Source organism: Ochlerotatus camptorhynchus, unplaced genomic scaffold (genome assembly GCF_037179485.1).
Source record: "Ochlerotatus camptorhynchus isolate MF236.1 unplaced genomic scaffold, CSIRO-AGI_Acam_v1.1 ptg000107l, whole genome shotgun sequence".
Classification (NCBI taxonomy): domain Eukaryota; kingdom Metazoa; phylum Arthropoda; class Insecta; order Diptera; family Culicidae; genus Ochlerotatus; species Ochlerotatus camptorhynchus.
The window spans coordinates 94650-116987 of record NW_027040597.1 but is presented as its reverse complement, the minus strand read 5'-3'; the positions used below and the strand labels follow the sequence as shown (position 1 = coordinate 116987).

The window sequence follows — 22338 nt, the reverse complement described above, 5'->3', positions numbered from 1 at the left end:
GTTTGGGCTGCTTCGTTGCTAACTTACGCCAATGTGTCCGTCAGCAATCTTCACTGTCCAAGTCCAGGTAGCAAGATTGCTTACTCGCGTTCTTCGGGGGATACCTGTATTACATTATTCGTAAACTTACTTGTGTGCAATCTTTATCTGTTACACAACTTGCTAGTTCGGCTATTTGTCACTAGACACCATCACCATAAATTTTGTATGCCATTTATGGTACAACTTATGCTGCGTGGATTCTATGTTTCATACCATTAGTATCAGTTTCAAGTGTCGACTCATAGGGGGATAGAATTTTCCAGCACGATCGATGAGAACAACTCAAAATAGAGTGGTTTTGTCTTAAAATTATAAAAAAAACGTAGGTTACATCAAAAATACATTGACGTAAATATGGGCTATCTCTACCCTGAAATGGGATTGCCCCCTCCCCCTCCATAAAATGGAAGAAATAAAAATTGGAGCGATCTATTTTTGCGTTGAATCGATATTTTATTTTATTCTCCAGAATAAAATCTGTCGCTATTTTAAATTTCTTAATGTCTGACCTATTTACGCCTAAGGGAACATGCATGAATTACGTAGCATGTGAGGGGGTAGAGGAGTTTCATAATTTGTGACCAGCTATACACACCAAATTTAAGTTTTCAATATAAGTAAAACGGATTGCTGGATCATCCAGCAATCGAATGCTTTACTGAAAAACAGCAAACGATATTTTTACTGAAAACATCAGCTAACATAAACTTACACCCAGTAAAAGAGCTGTCAAACTGTTAGCATCACAGTCGCAAGTATTTTTGCATTCGTACACCACCATTCAAACCACAGGAGGAAGAAGAGCTAAAAAAAAACTACAAAATAGATAAAATTATGTAGGTAAGGACACTGGCTCGGACACTGGTTATATTTAATAAATGATACTTGGAAAGTAGTCTGGCGATTTTATCTTTATTATTCGTATATTTACAGAAGCTGGAAGCTCATATAGTGAAAACAAATTTGATTTACTGAATTTAATTGTTTAATCAGCAAAATGCTGCCAAACGTCAACATTTTTAATTGCTGAAAGATCAGTAAAGAAATATTGCTGATTTTCAGTAAAAGGTTGTCATTTTGACAGAAGTTGGAATTGCTGAAAAAATCAGCAGCATTATTTTGCTGGAACGTTTGCTGATCTTTCATCAAGTCTAAAATTAGCAAAATTTTGCTGATGTTCAGCGATTTAAATTTGGTGTGTATAATATGAATGGTATGAAAAGCTACGATTGGAAGGAGGTTCTAAATTGGTCAGAAATATGCTACGTCATTTATGGATGGACCCTAATTGGCCTTAATTTTTAATTTGTTTTTGCTACACGCAAACGTCTCATTAAAAGGTTGATTTCTTTCAGTGTAGAAACGATACCCTGTGATGATGCTTGTAGAAATACCCAAATTAATATATGGACACACCTTTACATTGGTAGCTTCGTATATTATTTGAATATACAGTGAATTACATTATAAAAGAAATCTTCAGAGATATCATGAAAACAAACTGGAATGTCTATTATTCTTATCTCGCAGCGGGGGGTAGTTTCCTGGAAAGAAGAATTAACACACAGATCTCGAAAATACCTCTATTCAGTAACAAAAAAAATATATTGCATGCTTTTAACAACAGTTGTCCAATCAAGGTGAGATCAACGGATAGAAATGTTTCATGGTAGTGTACTAGATTAGAAAATCTACACGGAAAGAAACAAGTACCTATTTTTGAGTTCTTTTCTCCCAGGGTTGGCAGTTCCGTGCACCAGCTCAATTTAGAGTTCTAGCGCCTACTCTATTTTGAGTTGTTGTCATTCGCTCGCATGTAAACAGGATTACTTACTTTTAAGTTGTTTTCACTCAACGTCAAGTTCAAACTACTCAAAATTAAGTTTTACACAACTTATTCAATTTTAACTTGATGCACGGAACTGTCGAGTTAGGTGAATAGAACTCAATTTTGGGTTGTTTTGCTCTTTTCGTTTTTGACAACAACTAGAGAGCAATTGAGAGGCATTAACTCTAAAGTAAGTTTAATGAACACAACCGTTGGGTAGTTCTGGTTCCCCGTGTAAGGAAACTGACTCGGAAAATGTTTAATCAAGCAAAGCGTACTTTACAGTGGAATGAATATAGGAACTCTTTTACTACAAAGAAAAAAAAACTGAATTTTAAAGATGATGTAAACATCCATGCATGCAAACATTTCTGCATGTAAACTTCCTTTTCACATAAACCAGCAGCTTGCTAGAAATGTTGGTTACAAGGATGGGCGGTTGCATACAATATATGGAAAATCTCATGGCATCTTCCATAAATTTACACGTTCTTTAATGTAAAACTGAATTATATATGACGCTCCATGTATGTGCAACATAGTGACCGACATTCACACTACTTTTTCGAAAAATAAGAGGCATATTTACTCATCGCTGAGTTCCTGCACTTTAGATAACTAAACTCAAATTTGGGTCGTTCTCATGGGTGAGTATGGGTGCTATTATGTAAGTCGAGTCGAGCGTCACTTCTGTTAACCGGTCTGATTTGCTATTACTTCTATTATACCAAAATAGACGAGTGACCAGAAGTGACGCTCGACACGACTTGCATAATAGGGCCCTATTCTAATAGACTGAGTGAAATATCACGAAAAGTTTTCCCGGAAAATTGAGGAAAGATCTACTCACTCTATGAGTAACCTTCGTTTTTTTTTGCGAATTTGAGTGAACGAAACTCCAATTTGAGGTGATTTAATCGGTCGTGTGCTCTCGCTCAAGGATGCAGGGACCATCGTTGCCAGTATTCCAGATTTATCTGGATTTTACAGATTTTCAGCAGTCTTGCCAGATAGACAGATCACGTTTATATCCAGATTTTTTAAATATGTTCCAGATTTTCCCAGATTTTTAAAATGTGTTGCTTATAAATATCACTGCAATAAATGGACCCTCTTCTCAAAAAATAAAAAGCCAAACTTACTACTTTAATTACTACAGGTCCATCGTTGGACATTATTGCAACATCATACATGGAATTGTTACAACATGTTTGTAATGGGTTGCAGAATCATGAAAATTGAGACATTTTCTAAACATTCTTCATTCTTCAAAATATCGAGCCAGGATTGATTTTTTTATTTTGAGTTTTTGTTAAGATTTTGACTATATATTTTTTTTTTTAATCCTGGAAGGAATTTTCCTAGTTTTGGAATTTAGAGAAATCGAAAACTGTTCAGGATTGAAAACAATAAATTGTGGTGTTGAGTACTTGGCACTGATGAAGTCTGCAAGTAGTAGACGAAATACGCGTATCTGTCAAAATATAAGCAATTATATCGGAATTTAAAGGAAATAAACCAACACACTCAAAGCTCTTCATAATAAATTGAGCTTTGGAAAATTAGCAAGGCTTTCGAATCTAGACAACCACCAGGACTTTAAGTAGGTTCGTGATATTTTTGAGGATAATTAATTAGATTTTTAAATAAAATTTTAAAGTACCTGTGAAAATTGAGTTACCTTAGCAGTTTGAAATACTTTAGAATTCTGAATTGCCCTAGATTTCAGAATTTTAAGGTAATTCTGAAAATAGTTTACAGTGAAGTGTAAGTATGCAGTCTGTGCAACATTTGATTGAAGTGGAGACGGTATAAATTTGCAAACTCTGGTAACAATTGCATGGAGATTTTGTGAAGAAAGGAAGAAGTTAGAATTCGGAAGAGAAATCATAGAAAATTCTTAAGATGAAACTTAAGGAGAATGCTGATATGAATCGTGAGAATAATTTCAATGGAATTCTTTCCAATGTTTCTATGGAGATTAGGTTTTATCAAGTTTTAAGAAATCTGAAAATTTCTGGGAGACTTTCAAGGCTATTTTGGCAAAGTACTTGAGTACTTAGAGTATACTGAAGAGAATAAGTTTGAAAAGAATGTGACGGTCATTCTAAAAAGCGTACCAAGGAAATTATTAGGAATATTCTAAGGAAATTTCAAAGAGAAAAATTGAGACAAAATTATGCCAATTCTTGGAAATTATTACCAGTTTGAGGGAATTGTGGAATCAGAGAGCGATTTATTAGAGGTTACAAGAGATAATGATAATAACTCTTAGAATGTTACTGAAAAAGTTTGGATATTATCAAGATTAGTTTAGGGGAGTCTAGAATAGAAGTATGATGAAATTCTAGGATGATTAAAATTGAACTCTGTAAATGAAGTACATTCAGACTAACAAAAAATTTCATGATCACAGGAAAAATATAAATTCCAGAATTTAGAATCATTTCAAGATTCTGAGACTTAAAAAATGACGCTTTCAGACTTTCATTTTAGTTGTATAATAATATTATTTTTTGACATAAAATTATTTGTAATGGTCACGTGGAGTAACCCATAGTTTCGGTAAACTGTGCGTGAGTACCACGATGTTAGGCTTTGATTGTCACTTCAGCCAGGAGAATTTAAGCTTGAAATAAAATTGCCTAATGGTCTACCGAGTGTTGTGAGTTGAATGATGTCAAGAATGAAATTGGAAGTCTGATCAATCTCAGAGTAATATTAGAATTCTATAGAACTAATAGAATCGTTAAGACATATTCTGGTATTGCATCAAATATTAAGGACTAAATCGACTATTAGTTTAAAAAAAATCATCCCATCAAAGTTGCTTGACTCTTTGCTGCTTCAGAATCCTAAAAAAAAAATTCTGCAGTATTTTACCAAAAAATTAAATCAATTTTAAAATGCTGCGTAATGGATATTTAAACTTTTTTGGAACACTGTGTCAATAATTTTCTCAACTTTTGGATGATTTCAGCAATGCTAACAAGTTGGCTTTATATATTTTTTTAAACATGGATTTCATAAACATTCTGGTAGACTTTGAATAAATTCCAGATGATCATCCTGATAGATTTTTATGGGAGATTGACACATCACTTTGATTTCAATAGGATTATGTTAAAAACAGGATTTTTTGGAGCATTCCAGATTTTTCCAGATTTTATATTTAGACTAGTCCAGATTTTTCAGAAAATGACCTGGCAACGCTGGCAGGGACTATGTAGAACAGTTTCGGCATAAAGTTGCGGACAGTAGGTGATGATAGTAATTTTACTTTTTATTCTGTTGTAATCAATATTCGTTTCCATTACCCTTAATGATGATAATACAGTTAATTTGCATAATTTGTCCATTCTGTCTCTGCTGGTGACAAAGTGATGAAAGTACTTTTACATAGTGAAATAATTTAACAATTTTCCAATATTTTTTTTTACAATTCAATATTATATGTCGCTTCACATTGGATTCACTCCAAGAAGCAGAGTATTTGGGAGATTCTGTTCTTTTCCGAGTACGTTACAATCTATTTCGTTAAAACCGTTTCAAACGATGAATGTTCCTTTAGAGATTTCAACTTAAATTACATTACATTTGCTAGAGCTTAACGTTGAAAGATACCTTACTGCTACATATCTCCTGCTAATGTGGAATAATAATTTAGTTCGTATTCAGCTGTACAGCTCGCTTTTGTAATCCTGCTTCTTAGCATATATCTAAATCACGGTGCTTTGTTGTGTACAAGTTGTTACCCTAAGTTGATGATGCTTGCAACCATAACTGGTCTAAAAGTGGCATAATTTAAAATGTTTGTGTCTACGCTTGCCGGTGTTGTGGATGATGTGGATCATATGTTGCTACGGATTGGTGCGATGTTTGCTATGTTTTCTACCGGTGTTAAAAACTCGCCGAAAAAAGGATGATGTGCGGTTCGTTTCCAATGCAATAGGATACGAAGCAAATAAGCTTTCCCGCACCGCATGCCATAGCCGTGAAGGGTTGCTCAAAAGAAAAATCATAGCACTTAACACTACTAAACAGCAATGTAATACGCTTACATACCTCGTTGATCTATATCGTTTAGGCTTACAAACTAGAATTCTATGCTTCAATAATCTCTTTCGTCCATCACTTCCGAGTTAGGTCAAAATATGACCGTAAGGGGCCGTCGATAGTCTCCGGTTCCTCCACCACCAGAACCGGAGCCACCGACCGCACTTCCCCCGGATTGCCCCACCCCGGCATACTGATACAATCCGGAGGCACCACCTCCTCCACCGAGTAAATTTGCACTGTTTGTCCCGTAGCTGTTGCTATGTAACGGTGAACTGTCCACCTGTTCGCCGAGCTGTGGTTTTATGTCCACATTGACATCGTTCAGCTGCGGAGTTGGTTCACGGTCATCGGCACCACCGTTCAGCTGGTGCTGATGGTGCAGTTGGTGCTGCTGTTGATGCGACTGCTGCTGCGATTGGGAGTGTGCCTGCTGTTGCTGCTGTTGCTGTTGCTGTTGGGTTGAGCCGTAGATTTTGGAAATGTCGAATGCATAGTTGGCGGCCGCCGTAGCCCGATCCTGGTACATTTTGGAATCGAAGTATGCCTTGGTGAGAACCGTTGTCGGATCCAGGTAGGCGCTGTACGGGTTGGCTTGGTTCTTCGTCGAATCGTACAGGGCTCCGGCGGCTGCCGTGTTCAAGTAGGCGCTCCGATCCAGCGCAAATTTGGAAACGTCCATCTGGCTGCTGATCGAGGACTGGAATGGAGATAGAGTGTGGGAGAGATTTGGTTGAAAAGTTGTGCTTCAAAATTTGAATGTTTCTGGGGGAATGATGCTGCAAATTTCAAACGTGTGTCAATGATGGGAAACAGAACATGTCGGATGTGGTCAATAGGTTTTTATTATTATGATTGTTGACTTTTTTACATTGGCAACACTGGAAGTGCTCTCTCGCAAAAGGTTTTGCTATTGTCACGTGGTTATTGAACTGTTAAACGTGTCAATTTTGAATGGAATAGTTGGAAGTTTGACCTGAGACCTTAAGGATCCAAGTACAGAAGATTCTATCGCATCGATATCTGTAGATCCTTAAAAGACCAGAACTTGTGCATTCAGTTCCCCCTTTGAAATTGTGCTACAGTCAACTCTCCATATCTCGATATTGAAGCGTCCATCGAAATAAGAAGAGATTAATATATTGAACAACATTAGCCTACTATTTTGACTATTTGAAGAGACCGAGATAACCATCAACATATAGAAAAAAAAAAGTGTTCACATATCGAGATATAGAACATCTGGATATCGACAGTTTACTGTACCAAAACAGATGAGATAGGGTATCCAACTAAGGTAAGGGTCAAAATTTAAGGCATCCGATTCTTTCAGAGTAGTACAACATACCTCGCGAGCAAAAGATTTAATATGCATTAATCTTTTTCTTTTAAGTTCTTCTTCTTTTTCCCAATTTCCTTGTTGATTCGTGGACCCCCGTGGACTCCCTGCTTATTTGAACGGAACTTCATTCATATTAACGAGATTCATTTTTAATTTGCACTTCTAGTAACCCTATAAGCATCAGAAATGTATAACTCTGCACAGTGTGCCGAAACACAGCACGGCACACTGTTCGGCGCGATAGGACAAGTAGGACACAAACAATTTAATATAACATGGCATAACTGTTGAGTGTTGACGTTTTGCCAGTCGTTGCTTAGGTTGACCACTCGGTTGAACACTTTGTTTACTCAAAAGTGAAGCTAGAGAGAGAATTTGTTGTCATAAATAAAACTGGTAAAACAACGATTCAATCAAGAATTTTAGAACGACAAACCAGTTTTGAGGAGTGCTTGAAAAAAAAAATCTGTTAGTATTCTATGAACCATGAACTTCTTTAAATCTAGCAAAACTCAGTCCATCTCAACCGATTCACAGCAAAAATTCCAGTGACTCGCGATTTCATCCAGAACAGCTTCAATTTGGGCTTGACTTCATCCACACCATGGCCGGTCGAGAGGGTCTTGTCGATACGGCTGTCAAGACGGCTGAAACGGGCTACCTCCAGCGACCGACGGTTGGTCAAAAGCTGCCTACCAAACTGGTTGGATCCCGTGATCATGAAAATCATATTGACCGTCAGTTTATGCCCGTTCGCAGTACGTATCCTTGTTGGAACGTCTGTTATCGTATCATCGAAGAATTGAGAAGGAAATGGTGTGTACATCCGACCGATTTTGACTACGCTAGTGCTAGATAATGCTATGAAAAATAAAAGCTAGTCTAATAAGGGCTTACGGACCGATACGTTATTGATAGAAGATGGCATCATTTTGAAAAATTCCCTCTGGTTGCCCTTGATGATAAATATGGAAGGCCACGCAAACAATCTCATCAACATCAAGCAAAAGGAATCCAACTATATGTCGGGGATGAAACTCGATGAACCCCTCCACATTCTCGCCCACATGCTTTCACCAAAGGTCACTCACTGGAGGGTTTATTCCAGAATATGCTTCTTATTTGTGGACTAAATATTTGGTACTGTCGTGAGTATTCGATCTCGAAGCGTACAACGAGGGATCAGAGCAGGATCTTCTGCGAGAGTTGAGCTACATTTGCAAGTTTGTTATGCAGAGTAAACCAGTTTCGAATACCGGTCTTGACTAGAATGGACCGGGATGGTAATTCTCAAATTTTCCCCTGCGTTTTCCCTCGGATATTCTTACCAGTCATTGGTTTCGATGGGATATCCACAGGACTTTATAGGTATGTCCATATAATTATGATTGAAGTTCCAGTACTGCTGGGGGAAGACAAAATGTATTAACCCCACATATTCCATCAATCCTGGCTAGGTGTACGATTGCCTTAGTGCAATAGTATAGGATTTATAGGAACGGATCATTGGAGTTAAAATGCAAATACATTCTTTTCAACGAGTCCGAAATCAAGCACATCCCCGTCACCAGATCTGGTTATTTTGCAGATGCATCTCTGTCATCTTTCTTCTGTTGAACTAGCTCGTATCAAGGGACCCCAGAGCGAGCCAACTGTAAGGCCTTGTTCATTACTGAAAATTTGATTTGAGGCTTTATTAAAACTGGCTCGAGGATGGTGCTCCTAGTGTGGGATTGCATTCTCGTCCGTTCAAATTCTGGTTACTTTAATGGGAATAATTTGTCAGGGAGCAGGTGGCAACTTCATCCATCATCAAGCGGGCTACGCCTTCGTTTCTGTATCAGTAGTTCAAAGGGACATCGAGCCGAAATATGATGGACGGGTTGAACACCGTACAGTATTGATAGCTTCCACTTCTTCTTGCCCCTCCCGATCCGCGAACGCTCTAATGAGATTGAAGGGAAGCTGAATGCTTGCCTTGATCGATCAGAGAAATTGAGAATGTAAACACAATAAAAATAAGTCATAATATTCGGGGTTGCCAAATTTATGGGATATTGATACATTGATAGGCACACTTTGATTGAAACCTTTATATGCATGTTAGGCACAGCCATTGGCACAGATTTCAGCACAGCTCAATCTATCGGCACGGATTTCGGTGTGCAGAGTTGAATACCCCTTGATTGAATGACGTTTGGTTTGCATGGCGTTCAAATTATCGGGGTTCAAATTAACGGTATTCATGTACCGCAATTTGACCGTTTTTAATCTGAACACTTTTTAATTTGGACCTTACTAAGGGATCGTCCATTAATTATATCACACTTTTAGGTGGGAGAGAGGTTTTTTGGAAACTGTGACGAGCCATACAAAAAAAAAATTAAGGTTCATACAAAAATGTAGGATGGAGGGAGGATGGGAGAAGGGTTGAAAATGGGCCAAATTTGCGTGACATAATTTATGGACCTTCCCTAATCTGAACGCCATGCAAACTAACAATGCCTCATACGTCATTTAGTTAGTGGAATGGAGCGAAGCAAAAGGAACATTGTGAAACGGCACACAGAATCGAAACAAAATAGCAAATAAGGCTACCAGACACATGTTTTTCTGATGCTTATAGGGTTACTAGAAGTTAAAATTAAAAACGAACCCCATTAATATGAATGAAGAGTCATTCAGATTTTCGGGGGTCCACGATACTTTGTTAGCTTCAGGATCTCGTTAAGTTCATCGAAGTTCCTTGTGTGGAATAATCTACGCAGTAACACATTTATTTAATATTTTTAAGGTTTGAGAGATTTCCGATAAATTTAGTAAATTACAGCTTGTTCGTAATGCATCTACTAGATAAAGAAAAATTGCACTCATGGTAGATTTTGTTTATGTTATTTAAAGGGTCTGGCAACACTTCACTATCTCTGCACTTATGTCAAAATATGATTTAATGGTTGTTGTTGACACAATCCCATTTTTGTAAACCGCAACAACCATAAATTTTTGCCTAATCCCATTACGGATTCCTCGAAACACAGTCAGGTCAGCGCGCATCCTAAAGCCTGTCATTATTCTGCGTAAGATTCTGCGTTTACACATTCGGATAACTGCGCATACCAAAATTAGAGAACTCACTACTGTGCTGCGAATGGTCAACATTGCATGCATAACAATATTTGGAGCTGGAGCTGCTCGTCGTGATATTGCGCTGTTATTCTTCACCTTACTGCTACACAGGAAGTTGCAACAACGTTTCGCAAATCTTGGCAAATTCCGTGGCAAATTCATCGCGCAGCCTGTCCCACAGCTTAACTTCCATTTCTCGGATAGCGTACTCCCGGTCGAGCTCCCGGTATTATCTCTAGGCAAGAAAAACAAAACATTCAAGCTGTCAGAATACCGGGTTGCCAAGCATGTAATTATACACACAAAAATCAGCCCGGTGACTGGCACTTTCGGCACTGCCGGCACACTTGATGCACACTGAGAAAAAAGTTGGTGCAAAGGAAGTGTGTAGAGTGACCACCCCTTGGGTATACATGTATTGTAAGATAAATAAAACATAAAACAATGTTTAAAGAGAGCCTATCTAATACCAACAATCAATACGAAACTAACGATTTTAAATTGGCTCACCACTTTAGTAGCCTATTGGTCCCAAGCAAACGATTAACGTACCCTATTTTAGTTGAAATTCTATTACTACACTATGTTTGTTTTGATTCGCTATGAAAGTTTGACAGATAACATCAGGGGTGTGTGGATTCATGCAGAACATGCAGGGGTGAGTGAAATAGCTTAGGACTGCTTGGGACCGTTGTTCTGATACTGAGTGAGCCAAAAATAATAATGATTTTCTTCGGGACCCAGTGGTCTTAGAGTTACCTCTATGCTAATACTGCACAATAAACAGAAAAAAAAGTTGTTGAATATTACATCCAAACTGCTGCAGCCAGGTCAATCCATCGGTTGTGTAAAATAATGTTGTACGATGTAAATCGATTTTGCGAACAAAATTACATCCATTGATTTAATATTGTATCTGCTTTTTGCTAATACATCATAATTTCATATATCAGCTTGAATTACATTGATCGATATTACATTTTTTTTTGCTGTGTAGGGTATCATAATATTTATTGAACGAATCCTGATTACTTAAACAGGGTAAGCTACTGGTGGCTATAAAGAACCGAGGAGTATGATTTGTATGACGCTATGTATTTGACCACCGTGCCTGGGAAATTGACCCATGTAAACAGTGATTACCGAGGGGGACGAAAGTCCCATATTTATTCAAATTTTCTCCACAAATAAGTTTTTAAGTTTGATGAACTGATTTATCTGATCTCATGACAGATTATAATATACCATATAGAAATACTCAGAGGGAGAGATAGGCGGAGAGAATGTTTTGAGCCAAATGAACTGTCAAAATCTGAGCCAATCGAACATTCCCATTAGAACTTTTCTGAGGATTTCTTATTCTTACTAGATACAATTTGAGAGTATTGCAATCGAACAGAAATTCAATCGCCTCTATGTTTTGTGTGCGTCTCTAATTCAGCTAGTTTTTTGAATCAAAAACAATATTCTAATTGATCTTAGTTGGTCAACTAATAGCACCAAGAAATGTGCAAAATATTGCGATGCACTCAATTATTATTTTGCACGTAAATCGAATCAAAAGTAAAAGCCATGTGAAATGCTAGCTTCTAGCAAGGGTTGCAAGATAATTTAGGTACAACATGGAAAATCATTTGCATTCATTTCGTGCATTCATTTACATTCATTTGCCCCTAACTTTTTTCATCAACAGAGTTCCGCAAAATGATGTATGGAACTTTTGTAGGTTTTGTTAGAATCAACAACTTTTGTCAAAAACTTAAATCCGTATCTCTTATGCATGATGAACCAGAGCAAACAGAATCCACTACTGTTTTTCAGTGAATGTATTTTACATTCACTGAAAAACAGTAACGAGTTCTGCCCGCTCTAATTCGTGATGCATAAGAGATACAGATTCAAGTTATGGACAAAAGTTGTAGCTAATAACAAAACCTACTAAAGCTCTATACATCATTTTGCGGAATGATGTTGATGAAAAAAGTTAAAGGCAAATGAATGTAAATGAATGCATTAAATGAATGTAAATCCTGATGAATGTGGGCGTCTTAGTGGAATACCTGTATAATGAGAGAGAGAAGGATTAGTATTTTCCATTTAATTCCACTACTTTATTTGCTTATCCTTGACAGATACGCGTATTTCGTCTACAATGTGCAGACTTCTTCAGTGTCTTGTACTAATACTCGAGTATTAGTACAAGACACTGAAGAAGTCTGCACATTGTAGACGAAATACGCGTATCTGTCAAGGATAAGCAAATAAAGTAGTGGAATTGAATGTAAATGATTTTCCATGCCTGTGTACAACTCCCTGCTGCCGAATTGTATTTTGTTTTCTCCGCCCATCTCTTCCTCTGAGTATTTCTAATACCATAGACTCTTTTGACGTTTAATCGTCTTTCTTTATCTATAGCACACAGGGAAGAATGGATGGTTTGTTTTCCCACTAATCTGTTTACCTCTTGCTCGCACTTAATTTTAATGGTGAATAGACTTCTCTGACGTTTGTGAAATGCACAAGTATTAGTGCAGAACTTTGGGTAAATTATAGGTATTAGTGCAAGAAAATCTTTGAATTTATCCAAAGTTCTACACTAATACTTGTGCAATTCACAAACGTCAGAGAAGTCTATTAGCACAGACAAACAAACGTAACTCTTCATTGTGTATCTTCGTTCACGCATTTAACGGTTCATTTGAATATTATCAGTTCCGCGAACTACTCGCCGCAGCGCTGGCATCGGATCACTTTGACGTTTCTATACATTCTATAGAACTTTTATGCAATATTGTTTACGAGTAAGCGAGCAAGCTTGTTTTCCGCGAGAAGCCAGAGAGATGTCGTTACTGAGGTTATATGTTTTGAGATACTATGTTTTCAAGAACAAGTTTTTCAAAGAGTTACGTCTGTTTGTCTGTGCTATTAGTGTGTGCCGATTAATCGTCAAAAACCTTTATAGCAGCTCTCTACTGAAATATCGACAGTTAGCATGCATAAGGGCGTAAACGATGATCGATTATCTTCGTCAATTTTCTCTTTTGTTAATAACTTGCTTGGATTAACGTTTCTCGGTGCGTTTGCTGGTGCTTTTGATAGCCAATACCACCTGTTACAGCACTGCATTGAACAAATTCTAGAAAATTGTTTCGCTTAGCTGTAGTCAGGCTTGCAATTGGTCATTATAGTTAAAATACTATTTTTCGGAATTATGAAACTATGAGATACTATAATGATAAATTTTTATTTGTACGAAGCAAGCATGGGTGGTAAAGTATGTGTATGACATACACAATTTATCAATTTTGCTTTCAGAATGTCACAACTAGCGATTTTATGATATCTGATTGCTCGTTCATCGCGCTGCTCATCGTGCTGCTCATCACTGCAGCTAATCACTATTTTGACCCTTTGAAAGCTGAATTAACAAGTTTTATGTATCATATAAATACTTTACCTTCTTTTCTTGCATCTTGTAAATACTTGTACTTTTTTTTTGTAATTCGTTTATTTGTACAGGCTCAGTCGAATAAACTTTACAGAGCCGAGATATTCTTTTTCTTCAACAATAAGAATCTTAAAATTAGAGTTAAGGGGGTTTAACCGATTACTCGCGGTCGTCTCGAGGTTAGGGAGCTTTACAATTTAAGGATGGGGAAAGGTTGAGAGGATTACGAATTTTATTTGTTTTAATGTGGTAACTATTTCTAAAACACTTACTTAAATCTAAAGAACTGATCATTTCAACATGAGATGAACATGAATACTACAGAAGGAATGTATATACACACACACACTTTCTCGCAAACACATTCATCTTGACAAATATACCAAATTAAGAAAACAAACTATCTACAACCTAAGGTTAATGAATTTAAAAAAATCATATATGAGTTTCATATATTCGCGCCCAGCCAAGATATCTCGAACCGAAACATTGGGTTGTCTACCTCGAGTCCTAAGGGAATCATACAAATGTGTTCTGACTCCACGATACTCCGCACAAGACCAAAGGATGTGATCAGCGTCCTGGTAACCTTTTTCACATTCACAGAGATTGCTGTCTCCCAACCCTACACGGAACAAGTGAGCGTTTAGACAATAGTGATTGGACATGAGACGAGACATCACGCGTATGAAGTCTCGACCCAAGTCCAACCCTTTGAACCATGCAAACTTCGACACCTTAGGGATAATTGAATGTAGCCATCGTCCCAAGCTCCCTTCACTCCATTGATGTTGCCAGCTTACGAGTGACTGCTGACGATAAATAGAGAAAAATTCACTATAGGCGATCTGTCGATCATAAATGTCGCCTTCCATAGCGCCCACCTTCGCAAGTGAATCCGCCTTCTCATTGCCCAAAATTGAGCAATGCGAAGGGACCCACGCGAAGGTGATGATGAAAGAGCGCACGGATAAAGCACTAAGCAGCTCTCGTATTTTCAAGAGAAAATACGAGAAGTGCCTTACCGGCAAATACTTGTACTTGTAAAAATATTTCATAGCTTCATAAATCCGAAAAATAGCATTTTTGCTGTAATGAGCATTTGCAAGCTTGGCTGTAGCAATGCAAAGAGAAAATCGATGAAGAGTATCGATCATCGCGTATACGCCCTTATGCATGCTCACTGTCGATATGGACTAACAGGTCTGTGCCATAAAAAAGGGAGAACTCTGTACTATTCTTTCATAAGGGCCAGTTTTGCAAACGCAAACAATTACTTCTTCCGCGAATTTGTCGAGGATGAACACTCGTCCAAGTAAACTACCACGACTATTTTGTAGGGGGAGAGTCCCGCATCCGATCGAATTGGTGGCTTACATGGATAGACTTTGAATTAGGGAAATTTTACAAAAGAAGCCATTGTTAACGTTTGCGACATTGGCTCTTATGAACACTTAGTGCCGAACTGAGATATTGAGGAGGATTTTGTCACAGATCGATGAGGGTGGGTACTTCGAGTTCATCGATCACTACCTGATAACGGGTTCAGTCCGAATAGGCGCAACCGACGTCTGACTGTGCAGCAGCAGGTTTACGGTACTTTCACGGATCAGAATTATGCAATTGAGAATACGGATGAGGGTTCATCCCGGCGCGGACGAGTTTATATAATGGGAAACCAAAAATTGTTCAGCTTTGATTGGGTAGGTTCCCGGAGAAGTTCAAAGTTTAAGGGTCAAGACACCGTCACTCAGTTTGTATTCTTCTTAGTTTGAAATTTTGGAGGGAGGAAGGCGAACAGAAGGAGGATTAGAACGATGATAATAGATCACAGTTTGCAGATGTTCGGAAATGAAGGCTGAGGTGATTGCAAGAGCAAACGAGTTTCTTGGTAAGCGGATTCTGGACCATACGAGGGAAATTGATGGTTGGAAGTGGTATAAGAAGAGTGCCTGAGTTAGGCTTCTGCTGCTGATGGATTGTCAACTGGGGAGTGGTTTAGGGAGATTCCGAGGTGTTTTCGCTCATATTCAGTCAGATTAACGTGACCGGAGTTCACATGTGTGATCAATTCACTACAGTATTTGAATAGGTTATTAGAGTAAACTGATAGATAATTTTGACTCATCCAATATTATCGATGAATAGTGGATGAAATCGGATGATATCGCCAGGTGCGTGTTATTTTTTACTATGAATGGCATTATGAACATTGCGGGATACGATCGTCTAGTCCGATGGATTTATTAAATTCATCCTGAAGCGAAGATCAGCGACTGCCAACAAAGTGTGAAACCTTAGCAACTATTGGAAAATCGTCAGCAAAAGCAGTGATGCCGTTTTAAAATATATTCTGTGTCATTCTTATCCATTTGTGCCCTAGCGTGCCGAGCAGTGTGCTGTGATGTGTTTCGGCACAGTGTGCAGGGTTGATTACCCCTTGGGAAATCCAAACTTTGCTTGAAGAATAAACTTCTAATATTTAAACAAGTTTTTAGACCGGCCATGCTTTATGCTGTGTCAATTTGGTCTAGTTGTTGCACTACCAGGATAAAAGCACTGCAAAGGATTCAGAACAAAAAAGATGATTTTCAAGTTGCCTCCCTGGTACAGTACTACCAACGTAAACACTTTGTTTTTTTTTTTTCCACCGAGCTCGGCTGTGCAAATCTCGGCAAAAAAGTTTTACTGAGATTCCAGCAAACATTTCATTTGTTTGCTGAGATTCAGCTTAGCATTATCCGATACTCAGCAATCAAATGTCACTTTTGCTGAGATCTCAGTGAAACTTCTTTTGCCGAGATTTGCACAGCCGAGCTCGGTAGAAAAAAACTAAGTGTGTACAATCGAATGTTGAGACTTTAGAACAAATGTCCAACAACCTAATTAATATTTTTTGGCAAAAATCGTAGCAATACACAATTGCAACGGTTAATTCCCTTTTTATTTAGAAAAGATTAAGTTTCAGTTTTTAGTTTCAAGATGTCAATTGTTATTCTGAAATGGAGATTTAGAAAACTTGTTTAAAATACTGAATTGTAAAGGCAGGAATGATGTAAAAACACTTAGATATATATCATAACATTTAAGGCTGGTAAGTTCCTGTAGTAGCTGGAGCACAAGAATGTTTTTTTCTTTGCTGTTGTAAGATACGCGCACGCTTCGTAGATAGATAGAGGATTGATGAAGATTTTAAGATTTCCTGCAAAAAACTTTAGAGCGATTCCAGTAGATGGATTAAGATGCAAGAAAGGAAAAAATAATTTTCGTAGATAGATTCACTAGTGTGAAATTTTTGCACCATTAAAATTTAGATTTAGCCATAGACACACACACATGTCACTCTCTTCGCTCTTTATGTCTTCTGGATCTGACTTTAGAAGCTACAAAATGCTCGTTCTCGGAGTTCTTTGTCACCAGAACTTTGCCATATAAGCTTCTCCGACTCAGCATACTTTGGTTTGATTCTCTGGATTAAATAAAAGGAATTTTAAAGGCTTCAAAGTGTCTCAGCGAGTATGTCCCCCTATTTAAGAACCGTGCACATTAAAATAATTGCATAATTAACGTAATTGCATTTCTTTAATTCACTTACCGCGGCTTCTCAGAGCAACTTCACAAGCTAATGTCAGAGAGTTTAACAGCGAAAAAAAAACGACCGTAGCTAACCGTGTAAATACTTTCCCTCTGAGAGCTCCCAAGCGTACCCCTCGTAACATAGCAAGTCATAGAAAACATTTTGGCTGTGAAATCAGCTATAATTGGAACCGATTATGATGAAGAGATTTCCCTTCCATAAATGCTTCTTTTTTCTCACCTTCTCATTAAAATGGAACTCCCGCCCCGTCGTCCTTCCACCGCACGCTAGACAATATAATGTGAGAAAGCCCCAGGAAACTTAAAACACTACCTACATACCTTCTTCTATACATACAGGGAGCAACTCAACGCGCGCCACGGGTAAACAATCCAAAAGGGAATGGGATGATGAAGATGCGTGCGAAGGTAGGAAGCGAGTTAAAACTTTTAAAATGATTACATGATTCATTTGATGATTTAACACTTTAACCGATTTTCTGGTCGGGTAATCCCGGAGCTGGATGGATGCAGGCGTTGAAACACAGTTTGGTGGATAATCAATTCGATGATCCCGGTTTGATTGATAGGGGGGACTGGAGCTGATACTTGATGCCTCTTCTTGGTGGAATTTTTTTTAGGGTTCTTTAGTTGGGAATGAAGGGTGATTAACCGACCAAAATCGAATGCATTTTGCGTCGTTGACACCTGTCAGGATGGTTCGGCAATTATTCTCATTTCCCACCAGGAAAAAATAGAACCCCTTGCAACGAGCCCATCAAAGTGAGAAAAACAAACAAATCACCATCACATTTTTCCCATCAACCAAATAGGTTCCACTTGGGACAAAAAAGAGGCAGAATTGCTTCCGTCATCAAAGCAAATAATTTCTGTTTACTTTGAGGGTTCCGGTTCGGTTCAATTTCGCTCGCACCCACAGTACTGCTGTTGACACAAATTAAAATAACCAACGGATTGTATAATTTCAGCTTTTTTCACGGATTTCCCAACGGGCAAAGTAGGCCACTGTTTGCAGTCTGACGACGGTAGTTATGGTTCTTCAAAATGACACCCCCGTTGTTTGCTTGCTTTCTAATGCCTACACTTTGTTATTGTTTGCAAAGTGAGAACTCAATTGGAAAAGTAATTTAAAAAATTCAAATTTGAAATGTTTTTCTTCTCCTCAAATCGAAACACTTCAATCACCTTTTCATACAAAAAAAAAACAAACCATACCACTTCCGACAAGAAGCCGCATCGGATCGGGTTAAATCGATTCGACCGCGCTTGAAAATGGGTTCCGATATCCCAGAACTCATCGGAGCCAATCCATTTCGGTGGGAAGATTGAGCCGTATGAAAACAGCAACGGACCCCATTCGATCGGGATCGATTAGGCGAAGAAAATCGAAACGGCCCCGGTCCCGACTTAACCCGACGGAATCAGGCGTGCAATTAAATGATGTTTCAATTTTATCCCAATTTCCGACGAAACGATCCGATCCGATCCGAGTAGGCAATCGGTTGCCAGAGGCTCCTCTCCGGGAGATATGAAGTCATCGGAATTAAGTGGATCTAAACGCAGTTTAACACGTTTCCCGCCCGTCTGACGGCTGTTGCCGGGGCTTAACTGGCAGCAGATTTTCTGGGTGCGTGAGTCAGGGAAATCTTTCTCCTAAACGGTTCAACTTGGCCTGCCCGGGGATCGATTTGAGTAATTTGTGGGAGTAACTAGTTAATCACGGTTCGGGTTAAATTGATTCCTGTTAAATTTGTAGTTGTAGCTAATCGGAGATGATTTTCGAATTTGAAAGTTGGTAACGATTTGTTTTTCCCAATGCTAGTGAAAACAATTTTGGATCGAAAAAAGACTATTGCAAACAAAGCAATCCTTGCAGTCCTATTCCGTTGTTTCTTTGTGACACGAGTGCGTAGATCAAAGTAACCGCTGATTTTTTTTCTTAGCGTGATGGCCAAAACTGTCTGGAGTAGGTGAACGTGCGGCGGAGGAAACGAGGGAAAAATGACAAAAAGATGACACCTCAACAATAGCTCCCTTAACGAGACAGAGACCGAGAGACAGCTATGGAGCGGATACCTTCCTTGCCGTTGACACGAGCAGCGAGGTACTGAAAAAAAACGGCAATCGTGGACAACCCATCCGTACATGCCGGGAGAGCAGAAGGACGGCAATAATAATTTCCATTCATTTGGTTTATTATTTATTGAAAGTTATTTATTATTTCTTGTTATTTAAATTTGAACATTCTTTTTGCGCTCTTGTTTCTGCACTTTGTTATGGGGTTGTTTTGTGGATCTTTTTTTATTCCTTCTCTCAAAACGTTGTATGTATCTTTCTCGTGGCTCTCGTGTTGAAGTTTAGGAAACAAAGCCGGCAACAAGCTGTCTGTCAGTGGGTGGAAACAAAGACAAAGCATACTGCGGTGCTTTCAGTGACAAATGGTCCGGTTAATGGGGTTTTGTGGTTTTTAAGGCATTTCTTTTAGGGTCTCGTTTAACAACTGTTGAAGGTATTTTTCTGTTGAGCACACAAAATTGGATACTAGGTTCTCTTTATGGTAATATGGAACAATATTAAAACTCACAAGATCAAGAGGTTTTTATAAATCAATTAGAGCAAGCTTTACTGAACAGTGACATATTCACGAATTTTCGAGCTATCTATATAGAAAAAAGTAGAAGGGTCTGTGCCTACGGGCACGAACGGAAGCATGACGTTGGACCGCTGGTGGACGGAACAAATGTGAACATTTAGTTCTTTTAATTGATCAATCATCAATTATCTTAACTTTTTCCGTTTTTATTTGTAAGCGTATCAAATTTGTAGTATTTATTTCAAAGAGAAAGTTGATGAAGAGAATCCAAGGGACTGTCAACTTGAGTATTTTTGATTCATCTACCCGACGTTAAAAGGTGTATATAGATTTTTTTGTTATTTATGAATTTTTAAGTTTTGTGCATTTTGGTATTAAAAGTGTATTCAATTCACCCCTCACAGGATTTCCTTCCGAATTATATGAATGGGGCGGGGTTTGGAAAGTATCGTTTGGGTAGAATATGTAAAAAAGGAGGGACTTCGAGAGATTGAACTCGTGAAAGATAATTTTCTCACAAATTTGATTTTATTGGCTTTCTGGGGACTGAATATACACCCAAAGCGAATTATTCCCACTTCTCTCAAATTCTATATGGATTTTTAACACTTCCTACCACCAGCGTGTTCTGGAAAATGGTCGGACGATGATTAATCTCACCAATACATTCGGGCCTACAATTCCACAACTTCTATAGAGACCAGGTTGAGCCTTGATAGCTAGCTGCTTGATGTCACTGAAGTTATCCAGTACCATACCATCCAGCATGTACTAATTTGTAGTACAGGAAGCCATCCAGTACCATACCATCCAGAATGCATCATAAATCAACTATTGCATACTTCACGGCGTAAATGGAGCAATTGTGCTAAATTAACTTTTAAATCAAACTTTACAGTCATTAATGATATTACATATAATTTAACCATGTATGGTGGGAAAACCAGTGACAAACCATTCCAGTTCTTCACCTAGAATATTCTAGAATATCTAAACAAGACATTTAAACATTAAGACATCTTGGCTAATTGTTTTGAAATTGTCTGATTGATTTATTTTTACTTCAAAGAGGAGTTCTTCAAAGATATTTGAAAATTTTCTACAAATACTTGCTGGATGGGAATACTGAGTCAAATATAAATAAAGTGATTTATTCAGAGTATTCAGTAATATCTTAAGAAGATATTTGCATACTTAAACATCATGGCTAATTGTTTTGAAATTGTCTGATTGATTTTTTTACTTCAAAGAGGAGTATAAGTATGCTAATGTCTTCTTAAGATATTACTGAAAACTCTGAATAAATCACTTTACTTATATTTGACTCAGTATTCCCATCCAGCAAGTATTTGTAGAAAAATTTACAAATTTCTTTGAAGAACTCCTCTTTGAAGTAAAAATAAATCAATCAGACAGTTTCAAAACAATTAGCCATGATGTTTAAGTATGCAAATGTCTTCTTAAGATATTACTGAATATTCTGAATAAATCACTTTACTTATATTTGACTCAGTATTCCCATCCAGCAAGTATTTGTAGATTTTTTTTTTTAAATTTCCTTGAAGAACTCCTCTTTGAAGTAAAAATAAATCAATCAAACTATTTCAAAACAATTAGCCATGATGTTTAGGTCTGAAAATGTCTTCTTAAGATATTACTGAATACTCTGAATAAATCACTTTTCTTATATTTGACTCAGTATTCCCATCCAGCAAGTATTTGTACAAACATTTTCAAATTTCTTTGAAGAACTCCTCTTTGAAGTAAAAAAAATCAATCAAACAATTTAAAAACAATTAGCCAAGATGTCTTAATGTTTAAATGTCTTGTTTAGATATTCTAAAGGGTGTCCACGAAATTGCCACACTATGAAATTGCTCTAACTGGATTTAGTTCATAGTGCATTATTTACATCCTGCAAGTTTTAAAGTCCTGTGATCAAAACTCGCGGAAATGGAGTCGAAAGAACAGCTCGTGCGTGATAAAATCTTGCGCATTCATCACGAGAACAAGGATCTCTCGCATCGTTCCATCGCTAAAACGTTGGTAATCGCGAATTCCACGGTGTCGCGAGTGATTAAGCGGTTCGAGGAACGGTTGACCACCGATCGGAAGCCCAGAAGTGAAGGAAAAAGTATTCCGTACAACACCAAAAATCACAACCGCGTAGTTGGGGCCTTCAACCGAAATCCGAACGCCTCCGTTAGGGATGTGGCTAAGAAGCTGCACCTAAGCCGAAGTTTTGTCCAGAAGGCCAAAACTAAGGCTGGGCTTTGAACGTTCAAGGTACAAAAGGCCCCTAATCG

At 37.9% G+C, this 22338-nt stretch overlaps 1 protein-coding gene across 1 annotated transcript in view; it reads right to left on the bottom strand.

Annotated features, from left to right (window-relative positions):
• Positions 1 to 5135: 5135 nt before the first annotated feature.
• The window catches only part of Sox21b, a 75600-nt gene continuing 58397 nt past the window's right edge, over positions 5136 to 22338 (bottom strand). Inside the window, exon 4 of the mRNA XM_065219600.1 lies at positions 5136 to 6626. Coding sequence (XP_065075672.1) covers positions 6018 to 6626 — 609 coding nt within the window. The 3' untranslated portion in view covers positions 5136 to 6017. The remainder of the gene's footprint in view (positions 6627 to 22338) is intronic.